General features: G+C 40.0%; 1 protein-coding gene across 1 annotated transcript; it reads right to left on the reverse strand.

Annotated features, from left to right (window-relative positions):
• Window positions 1–3615: 3615 nt before the first annotated feature.
• On the reverse strand, window positions 3616–23372 carry lin28b (lin-28 homolog B (C. elegans)). Its single transcript, XM_065963468.1, has 4 exons — window positions 22909–23372; window positions 21962–22155; window positions 11809–11996; window positions 3616–7728 (listed from the first exon to the last, which is right to left on the reverse strand). The coding sequence occupies exons 1-4, from the start codon at window positions 22916–22918 to the stop codon at window positions 7419–7421; spliced, it is 702 nt and encodes a 233-aa protein (XP_065819540.1). The 5' UTR covers window positions 22919–23372; the 3' UTR covers window positions 3616–7418.
• Window positions 23373–25363: the final 1991 nt, after the last annotated feature.

Here is a 25363-nt window from a genome sequence, read left to right on the forward strand (position 1 = left end):
CCTTGAGGACGCCATCTCCAGATATTTCATGTGAGAAAAAAAAAGGAGTTGTTTAGGGAAATGATGGCAGGTAACAAAATGGAACAGTAAAGAAGAAGGCGTTCTTTTAATGGACCCCTCTCCAGCCTGGATGTGCTCAGCACAGAGACAGCTGGTGATAAAAAGCGAGATGCTGGGACATTAAAGACGAGCAGGAGAACAGAGAGAGAGAGAGAGGTTGTGAAGAAACACCAGTGTCTTTTGTGAGTCAGATGTGTTGAGGTGATTTATCTGCTTTGGATGTGTCCTTCACAGTCCTGATGCCGAGCGATGATACAGCGGCAACAGGTTGCCCCCTAGTGGAGAAGCAGGGGGACTGAAGGAATAAAGAAATACTACGATTTAAACTCTGCTTTCGCTTACATTCAGTTTCAGTCTTACAGTTGAACTGATTTATCAATCCATCTCACTCCTTTAAATGACAGGCAGATATAATTAGTTGGGGTTTTTTGTCATCTCAAATGACAGGATTGAATTAGTTGGACTGGCTTTGAAAAGCTGCCCGGCTGGTCTTTTCACTGTAACTGATAATTAGCAGTTTTGAGTACATAATCTTTGACTATTCAACGAACAAGACAATTAATCTGTTAATCCTTCTGTTAGATATTTAATTTTTTTATCAATAAAATTTACAAAAAAGAAAGTCACTTTTAAATTTTGTAGTTTCAGAAGCACTACAGTGACTTTTGGATTAAAGATTTATGCAATGTCAAGGCAGTGACCTTGGTTTGAACGTGGCAAGAAGTATATTTTGGTAAACATCTTGCTTGCTTTCTCTTCAGATTTGATCTCAGTCTATCTCCTGCACACGGTCAGAAATAAAAGCATTAATTAACCAAAACAAATATTAAAGAAAAGCTTTTTCTCACCAATTGACAGTTTGGAACATTGACAACTTTATTTTGAAATTGATCAAGGCTAAGGCTACAATTAGTGTGGAACTAAATGAATTGACCGATAATTACTTAACACTTGCTGAAAGTTGGGGTGCTGGTGTCGCAGTGGTCATTCCTTAATCTCTCTCCCTGATGTCCGTCTCTATTTACTGTCCTATCCCTCCAATAAAAGGCACAAAAAAGCCCCAAAAGATAAAAATAAATTAACACTTGTTGAACGTTTGTTTGGTTGCAAGACTGTCTACTTTTTTGCATAAAAAGTTATAATTATACTTTAAACAATGTAATTTGCCAGCTATAGATGAGGACTTTTGTATTCAGCCATTAATAAGCTATATTTAACAGCCATGTAGAACATTACTTTATTTTCTGTATTCAATACAAGGTGGAGAACTACGTCCTGTGCAAAGAATTGACAAAATAATGGGCAAAAGTTAAAAACAAGTGTCACTGAAATGTACAATCTGACTTTAAAACTAGACAAAGCAATAAACCACTGCAATACATTATACAGAGGCCTACTTTAATGCCAATAAAATATGTTTTTATTTCCAATCAAGTAAAACATCTCAGACATACTTCAAAATCCAATCCAAGATTCACAGAAATAAAAAAGACAGGACCCTTATATTGGGGCTAAAATAATGTGTGATATGCACATAGAAGAACATTTTCCCCATTCTAAAGCAATCAGTGCTTGGATCTATGTTCTCCAGGGAAACTGAGACCAGGAGAAACTCTCACTGGCCACCATGTAGAGAGTTAAAAAAACAAAAACACAAACATGAGAAATGCGATAATATTTATCAATACAAGGCGGTATCTGCACTTTAAATGCCTATATGTTCAATAACGAGGCCCTTAGAGTTCAAATGATCCAGTATGATTTCATGTTCATAAATACAATAGTTCAGTTAAACAAAAAACATAATAAACGATCGTCCCTAAAATACATCCTTTCCCCAGTCAAGTCAAGGCAAAGAGAAGCTGATAAAGGCAGCAGTTGAGGTATTTGTACTTCATCAGGTTTGTAGTCATCTACTGAACAACCACATGAGGGAGCAGTGGAAGAGACTGCTGAGGATTCCCTGCCAGTCATCATATTATAGTAGGCTACAACCTGTTTCAATGGGTTCTTCATAATTCAGGTTTTTGTCTCATTATAGAGGTCTAAATGGGATTTGGGTCAATCTTTGAACCAGGTGTGCTTTATTTCAGCCCTTTATCCAGTCTCAAGCTGTAAAAAATAAATGTTGACAGTGCTAACACACTTTTTCTTTAATTTTATTAGTTAATATTATTGTAACGTAAAGGAAAAGGAATCAGGTTCTATAAAATGAATACAACTTCAAATCTAGATGATTTTAATTTTCAAACAACCATAATTTGTATTTATGCTCCTTCTTAAAGGTTTGATGAAGAGCCTCCGGCCAGAAATTTAACAGAATTTTGTGTGTCAGAAATACAGTTTCACATGGTTTTTGTGCAAATATTTGACGATTTTGAATATGTGAATAAGAGACGGCTTTGTTCAAACATCGATCTAAGGCTCAAAAATAAAGCAAATATAACATTTCCAGTATTTCTTAATTAGCCTACTAAACATGTTCACTTTTTTTTGTTTTTTTGATCCTTTGTAGCCTCCTGGATGGTGGATGTTTTTTTTCTCTGAGCCAAGGTAAGTGTTTCCCTGTGTCTTCACCCTGTGCTAACCTGACTCGTCGTGCTGGTTAAGCCATAGAAAGAAGTGGAACTTCCGGAATAAATACGGATGTGAGCTCTCTAATTGATTATAACTTTACGTTTTTAAATACTCATACTATAATAAATTTAGCATCTGATCCTTTGTCCACATGGCATCTTCCGGCTCACGTCATATGCGAGGAAAAGGACGGTCGTTTCATGCAAATGATTTAGTATTATTTTATTTATTTTATTATTAAGTTTCTCTTAAGCGACCTTTTTTTACATAACAATTTTCGCAGACTAAACTTAACAGATAAGAAGACGAGAGGGGTCCCAGCGATGTCAAACAGCAGGAGGAAACGGAGTTATGATGACGTAATGGAAGTTGTAGTTTTTACATGCTCACTTATTCCAGTTCTGCTTTGTAGAAATTAACAATTTTGGAATAACTTTTCAAATATTTTAGTTAGTCTTAAGTTTTTTTTTTTTGTTTTTTTTTTACAGGAAATTGGACCATATACAGTTTGTAATGATGTGTCAGAAATCGCTCGGAAACGCTTACTTTGAAATCCGGCTAACCCGGAAGTCAGGCCTACAGTTATCTAAAGCTGTCTATACAAATCAATAAAAGGTGGGAAATACACCAAACCGAGATTTTTCAGTTAGGCTAACACATCCCAGTTTGTCAATAAATATCATTATCATAGTGTCATTAATAAAACATCCAGTTACCTTTACAACAGTGAGCTAATGCAAAAGACATCAGTCTCAAATTGATGTTTTGGTCAAATAAAAGTTTTTACTTGATACAATTTTTAAGTAATTATGATGAGCACACATTCCATTTTTTTTATGTTTATTACTTGTATTTTTCTTGTGCAGCAAAGTACATCAGTGACAACCATGTTCAGATTTAAAGGTCAAAGATTCATACCCGCCCAGCAGAGATACAACTTGTTTAATGAAGATGACCAAGGTTTAGTCTTTTGTAAAAAAAAAATAAAAAAAAAAAAAAAAACCTCTGAAACATTCGTGATGACTGCATGGGAAAGACTTTTTGCTCTGTTGTCTCCTGATTGCTTGATTGTAAATTTAAGACAAGTGGGGAAATATTAAAAACATAAAATCTATAAATTTGTTATCCTATATGCAGCCTTGACAAACATCTATGACTACCAATTGATTGTTACTACATTAAGGAGAATAATCTTATAAAAGGTCTCTTGGCTGTCTCATACTGAACTCGACATTACACAAGAGATCAATCAGTTATTACAATGATTGGAAACAAATATAAAGCTACTAACAACAATTATTCACTATTTTGCCATCTTTGTTTATTTTGTTTGTTGGCAATAATGTCAGCTAAGTTTGAGTTGTAATACTGTGGTTACATGCAAAATCAATCTTTGCTCTCACGAGTTAGTTGAAAAAACAAAAACAAAAAAAAAAGGTACTGATAACAATATTCACCTTCATAAACATTTTTTTTTTTAGAATGACGTCTATGTAATGTCACCATTAGTACAAAACCTACTGATTTCTTTCATGTTAACAATGTCGCTTTAAAGTACAAATGACTTTTTTTTAACAAGAGGGGGCATCATCTCCAAACCACAAAACTTCTGATTATCTTAGGCTGTAAAAATGGCTGACAAAGGCCATAACCATGGAGCCCACACGGAAAAAAAAAAGATCTATTTGGTCAGAGGATCAGACAAAAAAAAAAAAACGTAGATAGGCACTCCTTGTGTGAAGTACAATCCAAGTCGTCGCCACCGTAAGCCCATCCTATCAAGTGGTTACAAAACGGCAATGATAAAATACGTACAAACTCAAAACAACAGTCCATGTCTCTTTAAAATGTGTTTGTATGGAGTTTTTGAGTTGCCATGTCAGTATCAAGCCCAACAAACTGAGGTACACTTGCTAGATGTCTGTAGCTAAGTCATGGTTTAGAAGGAAACATTGAGCAGGCAGAAAAACTCGACTAACATGCCCATTCTGAAAAGTTGTGTTAAAAACCTTCAAAAAGAGTTTTGATTGTAAGGTATTTTAGGAGTCACAAGTGAAGAGCCGTTTCAGGGCTGATTTGTTGAGAATGCAGAGTGACTCTAGTGCGACAAGTGGCGATTTAAAAAGTAGAAGTAGGTTGGGGGAACTGGGAGGAGGTAAGGAGCTTGTGAAGGAACAGCGCATATGAGGTAGGCTTTTGCTGTAAACAAAAAAAATAACAGTTTTGCAGTAAAAGGGGAAAAGTAAATCATCAAAAAAATGGGAAGGAAGACCAGGGAGTCTGTGGCAACACAAGGGAACTTCTCACACAATACCTCAGTACAATAGAGACCTAGAAGTTAATCATACAAGCTCATCCAAAAAAATATACAAAAAGAAATGCACAACTATGTATAACTCAAGAGGTAGTTGCTAAAATCAGTACATGAATCAGTTACATTATGTCACTTCACCGTTGCTTAACAGAGTTTGTTCAGTCAGTCAGTGGATGATTCCCAAAAGAATAAAATACACTTTTTTTTTGGTTAATTCCCTGAGAACAGTTCATCATCCTGAGAGGAATTGTGTGTAAAAATGTAAAAATACACCATACAAAAAGATGTCGCTTCCATAAAGGTTTGAGCATGGGCTGTGCTCCTTAATGGGGTTTGGTCATTCACTTCTTTTTTTTTTTTTCTCCTGTCATGCTGCATTGTTGAGATTTGATTTTTAACGCACGCACACATTCAAAAAGCTGTACATAAAAACGATTACAACTGCAGTGTTTTGCACTTCCAGCAATAAGTCTCTCTTATTGTGAAAGGGCAAGGATAGCAAGCACTTCAGCAAGTCTCAACTTTGAATTGCCTTCAAAAAATAAAGCCAAACTCTTTGGTATAGAAATATACCAAAAAAAAGTTGGTTGTCTACTTAGAGCTTTAAAAAAAAAAAAAAAACACACACACACACACACAAGCTAGTTTCATGTCATCATACAAAGTTATTTTGATTTGTCAGAACATTAAGATACAACTCCGAAGTGAACTTTTTGTGAGGAGTCGACTTCAGATAAGCTCTTTTCACATTCAATATGGTCAGAGAAGAGTTGTTAGGTCACAATAAGTGCCACTAAAGCCATGCTTGGGAGTCAAGTTATACCAATAGCAGCACTTTTTTCTCTCTCTCCGTCTCTCCCTGTTTTCAGTGAGTCTAAAAGCAGCAGCAGCAGCGGTGACGGCGTCTCACACTAAGGAGGAGACGGGCGTTACCTGGCTTGCTGCTGCTGCTGCGCTAAACTAACAACTGGTAGGCACAGATGGAAGAGGGACAGGTGGTTGGATCTCACTTGATGGGAGAGCAAAAAGAAGAAAAAAAACAGCTTGACCTTCTGCGACATTCATCTTCAAGAGGAAGAAATGGGGTGAGGTATTTCATAAGTAGAGCAGCTGTGATGATACTGAACGGGTCTGAAACTACACCTTTAATCAAACAAGGCGAGCGTTCGGTTTGTGCTGGGTCGGAGGTGATTTGCTGACTAAGAAGGCGGAGAGTACAAAATAATGGATTTGTGGTTAAATAGAGAGAGCGAGCTACAAGATATCACACAACAACAAAGTATCCCATGCAATATACAGGGCTATTCACCTATGTCAGCTAATTCCTTATATACGCATGACTTAAAGTTAATAGAATTTCAATTATATCTTGTGACTTTACATATATATTAATGACTTTTACTATGATTTATAAACTGCCATGTTATTTCAAACTAATAATGCAACAACTGAAATGGAAGTCTAATGATCAGTCCATTACTTTGAGTCTAAATCATCTGGATTATATGAAATCATAACTAAGGCGTGACTAACTCTAATAAGAGGATACTGAGTGTTAATAGTGTTGATCCCAGTCTTGTTTTTCTTTCTAAGCATGCACACACACACACACACACACACACCCATACAAACGCACACTAACTCTCAAACACACATTCTCACTCTTTGACAATCAGTTGGTCCCGTCTATTTCATGGAAGAGAGAGGTATGTAGTCAGCGTTTCAAGATTGCGGAGAATGTGTTTAGCAGCCCATCGTCTTTTCAAAAATAAAAATAAAAAAAATCCCTCTGCAATCCATAAAGTTTCCCTATAGATCATTAAAAACCAAGCTAACAATCTTTGGAGTCTGGATTATCGCTCAGAGGGTCTTGAGCTATTAAAAGTCTTCTTCTAATCCTTCTTAAAATGAGCTACCATGTGCGCTAAAAGGATGCATCATGTGTCTACGGAATGATCGGGCCTACAGGATATATGTTTACGGCTTTAAATCCAATAACTGTAAGGAAAGCATTCAAATATGGCGGACGCTTAGGTCCAAGAGGGATCGAAACAAGGGGGGGCGGGGGGGGGGGGGAGAGAAAAAAAAAATCATCAAACCAAGATTCATACCATGTTGTTTCACTGTTGAGCTGCACTGATTGAAACAAGAAAAACAGTCATTCCCTGCAGTCACCTTTCCAGCGGTGGTTGCCATAGCTGCACCAGATGACTGCAAGTCAGTCACACGAGTTCACACATGTCCGTACCCCGGTGATCGTTGCCATAGCTGCGCTGGTTTGAAACATAAAAAAAAAAAAATAAAGTATAGAAATCAAGACCTCCCATTTTTCACAGGTGTGAGGTAGATGAGGGGGGCGGGGGGGGGGGGGTTGTAAGGGGGGGCGGGACTTCAGGTATCCTTGATTCAGAGGAGACATGGGGGGTCAGGGGCTAGCGGTGAAAAGGTTCCCCTCAACTGGCTGTTTTCAGGATTTCCTCCACCTCTGGGTCCGGGGGCCGCGTGTGTGGGACTCCTCGGGAGAAGAGGACGAGCCCTCCAGGGGAGACGAGCCGGAGCGCTCCTCCTCCTCGGGGGGGCAGAGGTAGGGCCCGGTCCCTGGGCTGAAGGCCGAGGTAGACGCTTGTTGTTCCTGAGAGCCTGAGGCGGGCGCCAGCGCCTTGTGGGGACACTGAGCCACCATGTGCGTGATGCTCTGGCAGTAGTGGCATTTCTTTGGCTGAGGGGGCAGGCCACACTCCTTGGCATGGTGGTCCAGACCTCCACAGTTATAACAGCTGGAGGAGAGAGGACACAATGGGATAATGAAAAACATACCCAGCGACACTAGACGTGACGGGCCATTTATTTGATTCATGAGACAGAAGTTCAGGACTGTCTTGTTATTCTCTGCGCACACATTGAAGTCGCACTGGATCGTAACTCTTCAAACGATTTCACACTGGACGCCAAGTTAGAAATACTGAAGTGGATGTAGGGCTGCGTAATCATGTCCAATCAGGCTGATTAAATCATATTCAGTAGCACCAGTCGTAGATGCAAGATATTTACTACAAACAGATACATTATACGACATGTACAGAGATGTACATCATGCTGTGGTTAGTAAAGGACGCAGACCAGTTGAAGTAGAAAGATTGAAATCTGGGGGATAAAATATTTGGAAACAGAGGAGAGAGCTCATAGTTTTTTGTTTTTTTTAAACAATATGATTGACAGAAGCCTACATTTATTTTGAAAGCTGACGCTGAATGATGATAGAACCGGAATGACAGGTTAATCATCTAAATACCTGTTTGTATCTGTAGGTTGTTACTGTTGTCTTCAAGTTCTAGGTTTATTTTCATAATTTTTGAGGATCAAACACTGCCTGATTGAAATTCAAGTCTATCACATTAAGGCTATTTGGACAACAGGCTGTTATGTGCTTTCTTTGAATTTCAATGTGACACGTTTCAAATGTTTCTGAATTTTAAAAGGAGAAATTCAGATATTTTAAATTGTGATTAATGATCTTAATTGATTGATTGATCCGAACAGTTTTGAACAGATTTATGGTCACACCTCATGAGACTTGACGAGACGTAATAATGATTTTCAGCCTGAAGATATACCATGGTGCGACTACAGGTACTCAGATGAAAACAGTCATGGATAGCACAATCATAACTCCACCATTCTACTATCCAAGTTTCCATTCATAAATACAAATAGTCTTTCTTACTACCTAAGGCCTGACCTTTAGAAAAAAAAAACTAGACTGGCTCCCTAAATCACTTAGTTTTGCAAACAAGAAAAAGGGAGTTCCTGGAATGTTGTGGTAAAAAAAAACAAACACTAATTTTGTGATCTTATCAAGATGGTGACACAGCTTGGCTGAACGTGAAAACGTTTTTCCCTTATTTATTGTTTATGGGATTTTTCATAACGGTCACAGCTGCTTCCAGCTTCCAGGTTATATAAGGAAGGCCTCTGTGGACAAATTTTGAGGAGGTGATCAACAGAGGACCTCGTGATGTTGACTTATCTTAGCAAACTTCATTCATTGATGTTTTACTTTTCTTCCATTGAGTCTTTTTCTGAGATATTTTTTTATTCATCTTGTGTGCACACTCTACCTCTTCCACAGTACTTAGTTCTTAATATTGTAGAAATGAGGACTGCAGAGATAATTCTTCCGTTTTTTCTGCCTAATTTCTGTGTAATGTTGTCTGCCGTCAGAAAACTAAAATAAATAATTTCAAAAGAATACAATTATATTGATTTAATAATAGAACCGCGTTATTTAAAGAAACGCTTAGGAGTGATCCTACTGTAAAAAAAAAAAAAAGTGTCTTCTTACAAGACTTTGAACTGTAGAGTTGCCCATACTTATATCCGCCACTAGATGGTGCTATGACACATGCTATTGCTCTGGATCTACTGTAAGCAGCAGCACGCTGACATGAAGACAACACAGTGTTATTAAATTTGACAAGGAGCAATTGGCTGATGAAAGAGTGGAAAAGGCTGTGAAGGCATATCTGCCCGATATTCCAGCCTGCCCGGATTCTGCCGAATATTTCAGCACAACATTAAATCAAACAGACGATTTGAGTGGGTTTAGGCATTCCATTTTTATTAATGCTGGTCTGCTGTGCAACACTCTACTCTCCTCAGGCCACAGAGTCACGGACATGTGACTCATCCTCTGTTTAGTCATTTTCTTCATACCAGTTAAACACATCACCGGGCTTCACGATGACTTTAATCAAAGCACATGTCCAAATAATGTCTTCACAGAGAAGCTAGCCAGCAGTCACACGATCATAAAGAAGTGGTTCACTAGAAATCAACTCCAATTAATCCAATATGATGAACAAAGAAAGCATGAACACAGAAGCTCAGCATGTTAGAAAATCACTGAAGAGAAACGTAATCATGCCAGTTCATCCTAAAGACGGCTTAACTTTGGCTGAAATATGTCCAAAAAAACAATTTATCTTTATGCTCACCATCCAGCTGAAAATAAACCCCATTTCAGTTTTTAGAAAACAAACACATTAATAGATCTGGTTGTATGAATATTTAATAAAGTGGATTTTTTTCCATGTGTTTTGCATTTCTTTTTTATTAAAGTTAGCTTCACGTCTTAAACCCTGGCGATTTTCTACACAAATTTGCATCATCAAATAGTTTCCATGACATGATTTAGTAAACCAACAAAACCATAAAAATACTGACACGTGTCCATTTTATCTGTATCGAGAAGATCATCCATAGCAGACTTAAGGATGATGTTTTAACAGGTTTATTCTATTAAAAATGAATTAAAAAAAATTGTAAGATCTTTACATTTTACAGTGCATCTGTTTTAACCTGCTGAAGTTGTTAAAAAGTTTAAATTTTTCAAAAAATGCCTCGTTTGCATAAACATACTGTAGCTGTATCCAAAATGCGTTTTAATTTTCTTTATTTTTGCAACAAGACTTGATCAACAAAGATTTGTTGATTTGAACATCACCCAGTAAATGATCATGTGTAAAAATTAAACTGACTTCTATTAAAAACTGTTATAATGGTTTCTCTCTGGAATAAATAACGTCTACACATATTCAGAGATAACTTGACTAATTAGTAATCTATGCTGGAAATAAAGAAGCTGGAAAGCACCTTAGATACTGGTCTAATGAAGACAAGATGGCTGAACATATTTGGGAAATAACTCATAGCATACCAGAGCAGTGTTGTTTCATTTAATGGAGACAATGTCTCCAGGAAGCAATGTGTTTGGCAAGCATTCCAGATGTGTACTTCAGTTACTATATCCACAAAGGCTGAATATCTCAACACAACTCCTCTACATCGAACACCTTAAAAGATCTGCAAACTGCAGAACACCAGCATGAAGAACGACTGTCACAGGACATGGTTGCATAACAGAGTGGCCAGCAGGGGTCAGAGCCGTGTAGCTGCCACAGGAGCCGCTCACACTGATAAGATTACGTCACAGCCATCTACCTGCCATGTCTGAATCCAACACTGCCTTGGTGCTACCACCTTAGCAGAAAGGTAGCGACACTTGACCTAACACTGGATCAATTATCCCAAATAAGCTGAATTATTCAGCTGCGTAAACCAATCAGGGAGCCTTCTCTCTCAGATATTGTTTCCTCATTTCTAGCACAAGCATTTCTTTTTCACGCTCAACAAAAACTGGATGTGACAGGAAACAAAAAGTGGTATAAAAAAAAAAAAAAAAGCTAGACTTTCTATTGTAATCATGTGACACCTTCCCAGATACAGTGTAATTCTCGCCTCTGCCTGTCTGCTTCGCCCATACGTCATTCTCTGTCTCCTCTGCTTTCAACCAGCAGGCGTTTTCAAGGAGCTCCATATGGCTCCCTCTGGCAGATTTAAGCGAAGCAAGATTTTACTGAGGACAAAACGACTGATTGAACTGTTGCAGCATTGAGATGCATATAAGCCCAAACCATCCCTGTGCTAGTGCCATCTCTAATGTAAAAGCTGACAAATTGATTTAATATAGCGGCGATGGCAGGCAAAGTACCCTATTCAATTCCTTATTAAGGTGCACAATAACCATAGCAACAGGCATATAGTCTGGCAGATTGAATAGATCTAATCTATAATCTCAGCCCACTCAGAAATCGCTTGCTGCAGTGAGATGTACATATAACATATGTCTCCTACCACTATAGGCAGCTTTCTGAATGCAGCACTCCACTCTTTTTTTTTTTTTTTTTTTAATGGCTGAAGCAGAGAATTATGGGAAATACATGCATACACACATATCACTACATCTATGCAGATACAAAACGTCTTCTGTATGATTTTCTAAAATTTCCCACACTCACCGGTCTCCCTTTGGTTTGCGTTTCTGGAGTGGGACCTTCCCTTTGGGTCGTCTCTCGCTGCCCGCACAGGGTCCCCCGCCTGGTCCGGTCACCCGTAGGGACTCCAGGCCCTTGGAGGACTTCTTATAGGTGAACTCCACCTGCTCACCCTCCTTTAAGCTGCGGAAGCCCTCCATCACCAGTTTGCTCTGTTGGGAGGAAAAAAGCAATTATCCATTTAAAAGCAGGCTGGCGCTTATAGCTCAATGAATTCATAATGATAATGCGTCCAAATACACAAGGGTGTGTGTTAAAGAAAGTGGAGGTTCAGGTTGTTGTAGGCTAAGAGTATTATATTATATTATATTATATGCTTGTGTTAGGTTATTTGATTTCATTATAAAAGCTGAAACATTTGACGACATGATCTGTGTAATGCTGTTTTTGATGAGCAACTCACACACAACAACACAGCAGTGAGATAACGTTCATCCGAGTCATTGACGTATTTTACCTTGACTTGATCAATGCTATATCTTCATTAGGTGGGTGAAAAAGAGAGCTAAACATCATGTAAACATCATTTCAGCAATGAAAAGACTCAATTTAATGCGTCCATTTTTACTTTCTGTCCGCACAGTACAAGGCTCAGCGACCAGCAACGCTTTTTTAACACTTAATTATTATTATTGTCGGTGTCAAAAAAAAGGAAATCAGATCAAGGTGTTTAAACTGAAAGATCTGTTTCAAGCATCTCCTGCGGGGTTTTGTAAGCATTGCTTCCAATGCAGCAAAAACACAACCGCCAGCAGCACATAATGCACACATCAATTCAAACATGGAGGATTGACTGCCAGCGGTTAGCTCCAACTGCCATCACAGCCTTGTGCACAGAGGGACTTATCTCACACACAGCATCTTTTCTTTACTTTCTTTATCTACTTTTCACAGAGACACCACTTCCTATTCGTTCTGCGGGGGGGAAAAGAGAAAAGTCGCAACCATGCAACCTTTTGTTTTTTTCCCTTCTTCTTCTTTCCACACATCCACCATCCATCTTATCTTCATGATCGCCAGTATTGATTTAGTTACTCCATAACCACCGGACAATGATTAATGTCTTCATGATGGCACAGAACTGACTGCTTATATGCACTGTTCCCTGTGACCTTCATGAATCGCAGCGAGCCCTGCAGATCTCAGCATAGGTAAACACACCCACACAAGCACGCATTGTGCCGAGCAAAAACCTACTACCTACTATACATCGAGGCCTAAAAATAACAATGCAGGCGATCTGTAAATTCAGCGCCCGCTGTAGAGGCAGATGTGTAGGAGACAGGAAGAAAAAAAAGGAGCAAATGAGCAGAGGGAATCAAATGTGAAACAAGAGAGGAAGGAGAGAGAATGTGCTCAGCAGCATTTATTCTTCTTCTATGATGTCTGTCGACGACAGCACTTACAGGTGCTCCATATGAGCTCTAGTCATAGTATAATGAAAATGTAAGAGAGCAGAATAAGTGGGAATGGTAAAGAGAGAAGCCAGGAAGTGACAAAGAAAGTGTGAATTAATTAAAAACTAAGAATAGTGTTTCAGCTCTGCACTTATATGTGTTTCCAGATGGCTATACTGCTGCACCATGAAATACACAAGTGAAAGATTCTGGTTACATTGAAGAGGAAACATGCTTTAAAAGTGCTTCCTGTTTTATTCTATGCTTCTAAAAAGAACAAAAAAAACATGTTGCACTGTTTCATTAATACACCTCTTTTCTTTTTTTTTAACATGTATATATTTAAATAAAAGCTGAAAGGAACAATACAAACTGTTATTGAATTAATTTATTTCAGTTTGTCAAAAAACAAAATCTTACTTTGATACATTTTAAAAAAATGTTTTAAACTATCTACTTCAAAAGACACTGACTTAATGTCAGTAAAATGAAATAAAAAGGGATTAGAGCAAGACTTTTGATAATAAATAAAATAAATATCACAAGTTTAAATTAAATCTAAAAGCAGTTAGCTAGTTTTTCCAGGTTTTCTTGTAACCTTCAAATTTTAAAAAGTTCCCTCTCACATTTAAAGTTTCAACATTAGATAATAAAGAAAAACTATTTTTGTTTAAAATAAAATAAATAGGTTTATTTATGGCCAAGAAATATCCCGAATCTACTCGTAGAATTTTATAAATCTGACAAAACAGTAACAGACATTTGGAAATGTATTTGTATTATTTTATGCACATTGTGAGATTGATTTTGTAACATGTATTTTGTTCAGAACATCACTTTATTTCTTGAATTAAAAATGAATACGGGTTAATACCAATGACTCAAATGAATTTATCACAACCAAAAGATATCAGACAAAACAATGAAAACAATCAAAAGATTCAAATTAGGCTTCAAACTCTGAAAATCCAAAAGTTAAAGACGGACAAACTGTGCCTTTATATCAAACTTCTTTGAAGCTATTCCTCCTTTACATTGTTTTCACGTTTTCTTTACTTCTACTTCAGGAAGGCCGATGTTTTTGAAATATCGAACATAATGGTTTAAAAATCCAATCATTGCTTTCCCTCTTAGATTTCCTCTCCGACTCTCTGGCTGTGGTCAGTTAGGGTTAGAGCTGCGGCTGTTTCTATTCCAGCCGATTGCTGATGGAGGACTCGTTCAGATATTGGATTTGGCTTTGAGGAAATAATGAGGATCAGGGGATGGGAATGGGGGAATGTAAAGATTTGGAACAGTAAAGGTGGAATTTTTTTTTTTTAAAAAGGAAGGAATGATGAAGGTAGAAACAAACTGAGCTTGTGGCTTTAAGCAACCAATAAGGATCGATCACAAGTGGCAGTGCTGCAACAAAAAAAAACACTTCAACCATTCAGTAATCAATCCATGTACATGCACACACCAATGCATACCATATCTATTTGTTTTATAAATAAATAAACTGAAGAAGCTCAAACATTCATAACCCTGCTTTTCAACTAAACCCCTAATTAATAAAGATTTTAATCATTGGACCATCCAAATGACTTTAAGGCCCTCCTTGCAGCAGATATCAGAAAAAAAAAGGCTCATTAAAATGTGCGCCCATTCCCCAAAAACCAAAACGCACTCTGAATAATGATGAATAATCATCGACTGGTCTGTAGACTGTACGGCGCACGAGCCCTTCCTGTTCCTCTCCTGTCTTCAGACCACAAGCAGCTTGTCTCTCCAGGTCAAAGTTGAGTGGTTTGTCTCAGCACCCTACCCCCTCTCCAACCCCGACAATGCCCACAATGCACCAGTGAGGAAACCACACAACCCCTTTTGTTCTGCAGAAACGCAGGAAAACACACATACATACACTCTCACTCACACACTCACACACACACACAATCTCCTCCATTTAAGACAAGGTATCCAATCGGGCCTCTTATGTCTCAGATGAGTTCAATTTCTCAAGCAGCTCAGTCTTTCCATAGTTACATAATAAAACACAGCATGTGGACTTACATGTGTGTGTGTGTGTGTGTGGGGTGTGTGTGCTTCCATGTGTATGCATTTGACAACAACAAAAACTTCACAAATCAGAACCTGTAACCCGAGTCGCTTCCCACTTGAATGACATGGCGGGTGTCTTGACCCGTTTCAGTTTACGCACAGAGGTCATGAAAGGGCACGGCCACGGAGAGGGAACGAAAGAACGTCAGAGAGAGAGAGAGAGAGAGAGAGAGAGAGAGAGAGAGAGAGAGCGTAAGAGAGATCACAAAATGGAGGAGTGGCCTGGAGCATGGGGGAGGTGGATATGGGAGTGGAGTAGAGGAGGAGGAGGAGGTGGTGGTGGTGGTGGTGGTGGTGGGGGGGGGGGGGGGGGGGGGGGGGGGTTCATGGAAATGCCTCCAGCGCATTCTGTTCAGCTCCAATGGAGGAGCAACTCCTGATCAGTGGCTGGACCTGGGGGGAGCCCAGGAACAAAACCCCCATTTGATCAGGAGCCCCACAGGTCAGAAGCAGAAATCCTGGGGTCAGCGGTATAACCATCCCAGCACCACCCCCCTACCCGAGTGGCAGACCACAGCAGCTCTCACACTTTCACTCAAGAGCCACCACAACTAAAAAAAGGAAGAAACCGAGCTGCAAAATGGACACCAGCTTCGTCCAGAAAAATGCTTGCAGGCTTCCGTATATGTAATAAATATCTTCCTATAGCACCACATGTGTGTGTAGGATGGAGCCGGCGATCAATACCGACTCCCAACATCCTGGATAGAAATAGCCCTCCTTTTCATCAGCCAGGCCCTCGTCATCACCAGGCCCAGCAATCAATACAGGAAGCTGTAACGTGAGGGGATGGGGAAGTGGCAAGAGAGAGAGAGAGAGAGAGAGAGAGAGAGAGAGGAGACCCACCATCCTCTGCCTGTCTCACTCTCTCTCTCTCTCTCTCGCTCTCTCGCTCTCTCTCTCTCGCTCTCTCTCTCTCACCGTGGCGACCACCGGGTATGGAAGGGCTAATTATGGGATGCTTTAAATCAGAGGTGGCCCAAGCTGGATTTTGCTCGCGTTAAAGAGGAATAGGGGGTGCGTGTGACGGGGATGGCGGTCACCATGTGGCGTGGTGCCATTAAGTAGCTTTTTACACACAGGAAATGCTAAGTGGACAAAGCTGGGCCAGATCAGCTCAGATGGACATAACCCAACAGGACGCATATAAACCAAAAGAAGAAAGAGGGGAGAGAACGGGAGCGGCGGAGAAGGGAAAAAAGGCAACAAAAAAAGAAATACGCCGATGAAAACCACCAACAGAGCCACTCTTATGACGCTGACACCCAAGCCTTCCTCAACACGTTGTCATTAGTGGCCCTGACCCCTGAACCCTGCCCAACCCCCATCAAACACTTAAAAGACTTCATGTTTCCCCTGCCTCAAATTAACAACATCCAACACCCCCGATTATGACTGGGGCAAATATTTGATCTGGGGGAGGAAGCACTAGATCATCTTGCTACGTTTATCAGCATGAGAGAGGAAATGAAGCTCGCTGAGGTGACTGGTGATAAAACACACAGCCTGCTAATAACTGCAGCCATTCAAAACACAAGCACGCTTACACTCAAATGTTTCACTTCTTTCACTAATGTGAGGAAGCAACGCCGACATAAGGAAATTGTAAATACTAAATTAAAATAGTAAATAACTATTAAAGAGAAAGAGGTTATGTGATATTTTGATAAAATACAATAAATGATATCAAAATTGGTGTGAAGTAAATTTAGCACCTCTCATTACATAAAGTGGTACATCGGTCAAAGACATATTCACAAACGTGTTTTTCTTTGATTTCTTTCTCAGCCCTTTTTACAAAGAGTGGAGATTTGAAATGTAAGATTTTTAATTTTAAAAGATGTGCCGTGTAACACTTGAACGTGACGCATTTCAAAAACTATTTCAGACAAATGCGACGCTTCCACAAGTACACCCGAAACACATTACTGCATACTCATTTGCTTTGCACTTTCATACGTGAAGAGATTTTTTTCTATTCCGTTCCTCCTCTTTCACGACAGAGATGAATCTATTTATCAATTTGTCATCAGCTGACGGACGGAAAACAAATCATCACAAATAGCTTTTGGAGGAATTGATTCTTGAGGTATTTTTTTAAGATGGATTCTCTTCTGCCAACCGTACAAACGTGAGTGTTCTTTTTTTTCATATTTATGTAATTGGTTCAATTTCTCCTTTTTCAGTCAAATAAAAAAACATTTATTAAAACAAACATTGGGCTCTACAATGTCCTTGATGGCCATTTAACCGTTTTCTCACATTAAAAAAAAAGAATGAATACACAGATAATTAATTCTTGTAATTTCTGGTAGTTGCAGTATGTTTGTGACTTGAGGACTCAAATGGGAAAATTTGAATAATTCTCCCGCAAGGAAATTAAACTAAAATAGAACAAAAGACGCTTAAAGACTTAAATGTCAGCTCAAGCCTTATCTAATGTTTTACTGTTGAATGTTTCAGTCTGTGTCGATTAAATTAAATAAATGTCAGGGGTGCAAACACAGCCAGCACTGTGCGGGCGCTCTCTTTGTGTTCCAGGTGAACTGCGACTTGTTTGGAGCCCTGCTCTGCTTTCTACTCCGCCACCTTTCCAATTACCAATCATCTCTGCTCTATGTGGCCAGCTCCTCAAAAGGGAAGTCACATGACTAGCCTTTCTTCTTCTTTTCGCGTTTTTTGATGTGCTGAAGAGAAGGCAGGGTTGGTGGAGGAGGAGCAGGGGGAGTGTGTGGTGGTGGTGGTGGTGGGTGTGTGTGTGTGTGTGTGTGGGGGGGGGGGGATAGTGTGGCTGCAGGAGAGACAAAGCCTGATACTGGCTATCTGGAGGCAGAGATGGGTGGGGCCTGCATGCCAAACGGTGACACGGACCAGAGGTTAATCTCACTAGGGGCCCACTTTAACCTCGCTACACAAAACACACACACACACTTTCTTGCACGCGCACGCGCACACACACACACACACACACACACACACTCAAAAAAACAACAACCTAAAACATCTTACAGCGGTTCACATGTAGACACCAACAACCTGGTGGTGAGCAGGGGAAAGTAAGATCCACACACACACACACACACACACACACCAACTTACAGGCTCCATAAATTGAACACACACTCAGGAGGACAGCAGCAGCAAACTGTTCAACATTTCAAACTGATTACCGACAAAGGGCAAGCAGCCCCCCCACCTCACCCACCACCCCCTCCTCACCCCACCCAACCCTCCTGCCTTTTTGTCTTTAAAGAAATTCCTCTTTTTAAAAGAATGCCCGAGGAGAGAGCACCCCCCCGTGTCCCAGCAGGAACTCACACTCACACACACACGTGCGCACACACACACACACACACACACACACACACACACACACACACACTTATAACACACAGAGAAAAAACACTGAGTGCAGGTAGAGGAGAGGTTGACAAACAGAGATAATGAAACGGCTTTGTGTGTAGAATCGCTAAGCAGAGAGGTACAGAGGGTGAAGATGCTTAATTACTCTCCCCCCCCACCCCCCTCCCTCCCTTCTCTCTACTTCTCTCCCTCTCTCTCTCCCCGACACACACCTTCAAAAAGGAAGTGATCAGATAGGAGCCCAGATGAAGAGGCCTCCCAGGAAGAGACCCTCTCGCTGACTCGTACACACTCTCACCCTCCCTCTCTTACCTCCTGCTCCTCCACTCTTTTTTCAAACCCTCTTGCTTATATGTTTTCCTCCCTGGCTACTGCTGGCTGCCCCCCCCCCCCCCCCTCCATGTTCTCTCTCTACCTCCACTACCGCTACCACCACCCCGACCAACACTTATTTTTTTCCCACATCCCTTCGTTTTCCCTCTCCTATAGGAAAACTCCTCCTCTCTTCTTCTCCCCCTCTCTCTCATGTCCTCATGCTCCCTCGACCCCTCCCCATCGCTCTTATACCTCAGCCCTTCTCTTTTCAACACACAGGATCAGAACCGTGCAGGAAAAAAGCCGGAATATTTCCAAACCATTTTTCCTTTTAATAACTGGCTAATAACCTTTTATCATACATGCAGAAAATATGAAATGACTTATGTGTCTCTCAGGAAGCTTGCAAAACAAAGTCTGATCTTTAATGCAGGTCTGCACAAATTTGAAATATTCCCCAAACGCCCATTACATAAATTTAAATATGAGATTTAACATGACAGACGATCTGCAGGATTTTAATTAAACATACACATCAGAGTTTACTAAAAAAACGCCTTGAATAGCTTCTGTGTGTCAAAATGGCTTCTGAGTGACAGCAGCAAAACACATGAGGGAGGAACAGTGGCAGAAAATGAGTGACTGATTTAATGAGAGTGTATAGACGGATGCAGAGGAACAGACTGCTTTGCATACAATATGACAATGTGCCTATGAATGCATATTGTCCACACTAAATGACAGCTGTTTTGTTTCAAACATGTAGCTGAAAACACAGAGGGGAATTCACTCCTGTAAACATATATTGTGTACCGTTAAAGGTTTTATAGGGGGGGGATCATTTGTATATTTTTTAAACATTTCAAATTGAAGCCAAATTTTGCAGGATTTAAGAAAATCATTATCCAGAGCACACGCAGCCAACATTGTCCTTTCTACATCTTTACAATACAAATGCATAGTTCAGCTGATGCTTTAAAATCTCTGAATGCATTTGAAAGATACTCCCACAGCAGCAGTAATTCCTGTGCTGTTACAAACTGCTGAGATGGAAACTGTTCATTTGACTTCTGCTCAGCATTTTAAGCTTCTTTCCTAAACCAAACCTTCCCCACTGTTATCCATCTTTCTGGCATCATCCATAACATCTCTGTCCAGCAGGGATATTAGTTAGTTATCTACTGGATATAGATGCACACATTCAGTCGATGGAGCCACAATAAGAAGATATCAATCACAATAACTGCAATGCTGTGATATGTACTTTCATAAGAATCCTCCTTTATTTAAAACATTCACGGCACCTCAGAAATCGTATATCCTCACAGTAAAGGCAGGCAAAATAATAAAATAGGCTTCATATTTAAAGTATAAAAATCCACCTCCTGACTACAGAGATAAATGGACCAAAGATCAGCTTATTCTTTCAGCAGAATTTACTTTTTTAAATTTCCTACAGATTTTAAACCATTTCATAATAATCTGCTTGATGTGAATGTTCACGTTCTTATGTGATATTCAGAATGAAAAATCCAGAACTAGCTTTAAAATAGCATTGATTGAAAGTACATGGTGCATTATTAAGAGAAGACACGAAGACAAGTCAATTTAAATTACATGAAAGCAACTAATTTAAATTACATGAAAGCAACAAAAAAAATCATTGTGACAGTTCGTCAAAACAGTATTTAAGACCTCGTCAGCAGTGCAAACTTTCCCATTTGTCACCTGCTGACTCCCAACAAAAAGATGAAAACAACCTATTTATTTTTTTAAGCAGAACAGAGGACTGCAATGCAGCTTTTAAAAATCACTGCACAAGCTTATTGAAGTAAAACGAAAAACTGACTTAAGGGGAGACATATTAAAGCATTTTTTTAAGCACAATGTATATTCTTTTAACACTCCTCTTTTGCCTGATAATGATCAGTGGAGCCATCTCTTTTTATCCACCTCTACATCACTGCTGACATCTGACCTCTAATGTACCCCCCTCCTTCTCCTCCTCCTCCTCCTTCTTCCCACCAGTTCAGCACAACATCCCGTGAGTCAACAATAAAGACACCTCAAGGAGAGGGTGTCAAATGAAAAACTAGTGAAAAAGCCTCCTCTAATCCTCTGCCGTTCCTCCCCGACTATTTTAAAGCCACTTTACAGGACTGTAAAAAAAAAAAAAGCACGATTAAACGTTTGAAAAGAAGGGAGGATAGGCTACTAGTGCTCTTTGTTTGCTGCAGAATAAGTCGAAACCAAGGCCTCAGAAATGAACTGCATGTGCAATAAATCATGGAGAGCAGTGAGTGGAAACGTAACGGGATGTTGTGTTGCAGTTTAACTGCACGCTGGGGCAACAAAACAAAACAAAACTGAAAGGAGCTTTAAACACTGCATCCCCAGTTTTTTTTTTTGTTTTTTTTTAAACATGCTTTCCGACATGTTGGCTGAGTGCATAGGAAGCGAGCTCTGCTGTCCATTAGAGCCAAGTGTGAAACTAACCGTGTCACAGCCACACGACATTTCTTCCCTTCTCTTTAGTGCAGAGGGAAGCAAAGGGAGGGAGGAAGGGGGGAGAGAGAGAGAGAGAGAGAGAGAGAGTTGGACGCATGTGGCTTAAAGAGGAAACTTAAACGTGTTTTTGTCAAGCCCGTGGACAACGTGTGATTACACACTAACATGTTGGCCAATGCAAAACATCCGGATGGTACAATGTGGAGGCGGACTAAAGGGGGCCTGCGGGTTTTAAGATGGGAACTGAAGTGACAGTGAAAGTAGTGGGAATTAAAAAAAAAAGAAGAAAAAAAAAAAAAAAAGAAGGGAAATCTATACTAATCAATCATCCGCCGCTGTTTAATAAGGGAAACCAGATCCGGGCGAGGCCGGTGCAGATGTTCGATACCTCGCGGGGTTCGTGTTTATTTCGTGCCTTTTCGACGGTAACTTACTTGGTGGACGAAAACATCCAGAGGGGGGTCGACGGGGCTCCCTTCGCTGCCGGTCATTGAGATAAATCCAAAGCCCATCCGGACGTTGAACCACTTGCAGAAGCCTGATCCCGACAGAACCTGAGGAGGTCGAGTCCGGTCCTCCTGTTCGGCGGACTTGGCGGGGTCTTCTCCGCCACCTTTACCCGGCCCTCCTGAAACAATCCACGGAAAGTTAGAACATTTATTGACTACATTACAGAATTGCTATCCCCCCCCCCCCTCTCTCTCCCTCTCCCTCTCCCTCGCGCACTCCGGTTTATATAAGTTTAATGGGCGATGTTGCGTAAAAACTTCTTGAAGAAGCGTGGGGGTGGGAGTGTGTGGGGGGGGGGAGGGAATCCCCTTCACTTGCAAACAGCGGCTACGTGGAGTTCACGGCCGGTGGAAATGTCCTAAAGGCTGCTACTGCTATTTGGACAGATAATTGGCGCGTGGTGATCGTGAAGTAGTTTGTTACTTCATGACAGATGCTCGAGCTCTGTCTCGTGCACAGGCATGCTCAGTAGTGGAACTTGTGCTGGATTTGTCTCCTGCTATGGTGTGTGTGTGTGTGTGTGTGGAGTTGTAGGCTACAGGATCCTAAAGGCAGGTGTACACATGGTTCCTCGAGCTGTACTAGTGTGCAGAAGAGCGGAGAATACGCGCTCACAATGTTCACATCTTAACGCAGCGAAACACGCTTTAGGTGTGTTGCTCGCGAGGGGCGGCTCGAGTCCGGTTTTTCTTATTTTTGGAGGTTTTTTTTTTTTTTTTTTTTTGGAAGAACAATCACGTTGCACCTTGCCGCCTCTCAGCTCCCCCCCACCACCTCCACCACCACCACCACCACCTCTCCACTCGGCACGGGAGGGGAGGGGGTGGGGGGGAAACTAAGCAGAAAAATAGGAAAATAATTGCAGAATAACCTTCGGCCATGTTTCCCCGCGGACCCTCTGCGCCCAAGTTGCAATAGAGAAGCTTCCTCTGCGAAAACGGGCTGCGGTCGTCACCATTAATCCGACATCCTCGATCCCATCGGTCACCAATTGAGCTCGCATGGTACGGCGTGCTTTCTGCCTTTTGATATTTTTGTCATGTCTCTCTTTCTTCCCTTCAATCCCTTCCTCACTCACACCACCTCTGTACTGCTCTCTCTCCCTCCCTCTCTCTCTCTCTCGCTCGCTCGCTCTCTCTCTCTGCCTCTCTCTCCTTCGCTCTCATTCGCTCGCGAGCTGGCTGTGCCCGTTCCCGTAGTGAGAACACGTGACTTTGTCAATTACATGCTTTCTTGCTACTAATTTTTGCCCTGTGAGTGCAGAGAGACCAGAGGGAATCGGACTCGCAACTTCCACCGTGCAGCAGCTTTACGTTGAAAACAAGCACTGTGAGTTTGAATAAAAAAAACAAACAAAAAAAAACAAAACGCGTATAGGCTAAAAGGCTGCGTATAGAGCCATTTACACTGTGTGCTGTTGGAGTGATAAAACTGCAACAGAAGGGGTTGGTGTGGCCACATGAAGCTATTATACCCTGAGATTAGATTAGATGGGATTCAATTAAATTTTAATGATTCCTTTGGGGGGGATTGATGTAGTCATAGCAGCAGGAAAACAGAAAACATATAACATAAACATGAAGAAATAGGCACAACAACAAAAGAATAGAAGAAAAGCGAATGATATAAAACTAATAAGAGACAACATCTACAGATTGGTTAAAACGTCTCTGAACCTTTCTGAAACAGATGCATCCATAGTTGTTGTAAAATGTGATTTCAGGAGGTTGTGCTTTACAGAACAGGGAAATAATTAAAGTGAGCACAGTGGCTTATTATGTGTATTCAAGAGCAAAGTCAACCTCCATTAAACACTGTCAATACCACTGCAGCAGTAAAACAATTGTCATACATTAAAGTCGTTCCCTTTACATAAACTCAATGCAAATAAAGAAGTTTATTTTCTCTGTGACAAAAAGAAGCATTTCCTGCCTGCACAACTTCTTAAATCTTCCATCAAGACCTTGACGCATGTTTACACATTTTTACACCAATATAAATGAGTCAGTGAGTTTAAAAGTTAGCTTCTACATCATACAGTAAGTAATTGGTTCCAATAAAACATGGAGACCCAATGGTTGTCTGTATCTAACACTTGAATCCTAACATAGATTCATAGTGAGTTTTGTATTTCAGTCGAATGTGTCTGTACAGCAGATATAACATCCAGCAGAGCCAAGTGAGCAGACTTCCCTTTTCCCCCCTCAGACCAAAGTATCTTATCAAGTCCAAAATGTAATGCTTATTCTCCATGCTTCCATTCATGGACATGTTGTTTTGGAGCTCATGTTCCTAACGTACGACCAGTTACCTCCCAGCATCATATACTGGGCACCAGAGGAGAGCTGAACTCACAGCTTAGGAATGTGACTGGAAAACCCAGAAAAACAAACCTGGAAACTGATGTGCTCAGTCTCTGATCTGCAGTTGTCAGGAGAAAGTCAGTCCTCAGGGATACTTAAAAAAAAAAAATTGAGTGAGCATTAAATGTGACTAAGTTTGGAGCATGAACACATTTATGAGTGTGTTTTGCTTTGTGCAGTTGAAAAGGATCAGAAGTTTAATCAGAGTATGAACCAGTTTACGTTCAGTAAAGTTTGACATCACTAAGTCATCCTAGGAAAACAAAAACAGAAAATACAAAAACTCTTCATTTGTGTGGTTGGTTGTCAATGTGCATCATTTCTACTCTTTATATGTCAATCTGAAATCAAGCTCTCTAAAGTTTAAAACACTTTTATCTTCATTAACTTCAGTTAGTTGTATTCTTATTATTTTTTTATGCTTGCTTTTTTAAACACTTATGTTTTATAAATAAAAAAATCAGATTTTGATCTGACTTTTACCTTCCTAAAGGTAACTTCATGATTGTTACTTCTGGTTTGATAAATATTCAAACTCTCATGTTGTAACTTTCATATCTGTCACCAATATTAGTTTGATTATTTCAAAATGTGTTATCCTACTTTATAGAAAACGTAAGTAACGCAAGTTTCATGAACATTAAATCAGTTTTTATACAACTTTAATCTGTCTATATAACTCATTTCAGTTTGATTGTTGTAACTTTAATAACTGTTTCATTTCCTCTTTGTTAGAACACTTGTCAGTTTGGAAACTTCATTCATGCTTCTTACTAAAAAAAAAAAAAACCTCATCGGAGTTAAAGCTTCATCTTTGTAAACATCCGACCCTGATAACTACGCTTTAAAAAAAAGTTATAAACAAATAAACAAGAGATGTAGCCTATTTATAACCTTGTTCTTGTTAAAGCTGACATCACTTTGGTTCTGTTCACTTGTTTACGCCTGTCACTTTAAAATGTT

Source organism: Labrus bergylta, chromosome 15, assembly GCF_963930695.1.
Source record: "Labrus bergylta chromosome 15, fLabBer1.1, whole genome shotgun sequence".
Taxonomy (NCBI): Eukaryota; Metazoa; Chordata; class Actinopteri; order Labriformes; family Labridae; genus Labrus; species Labrus bergylta.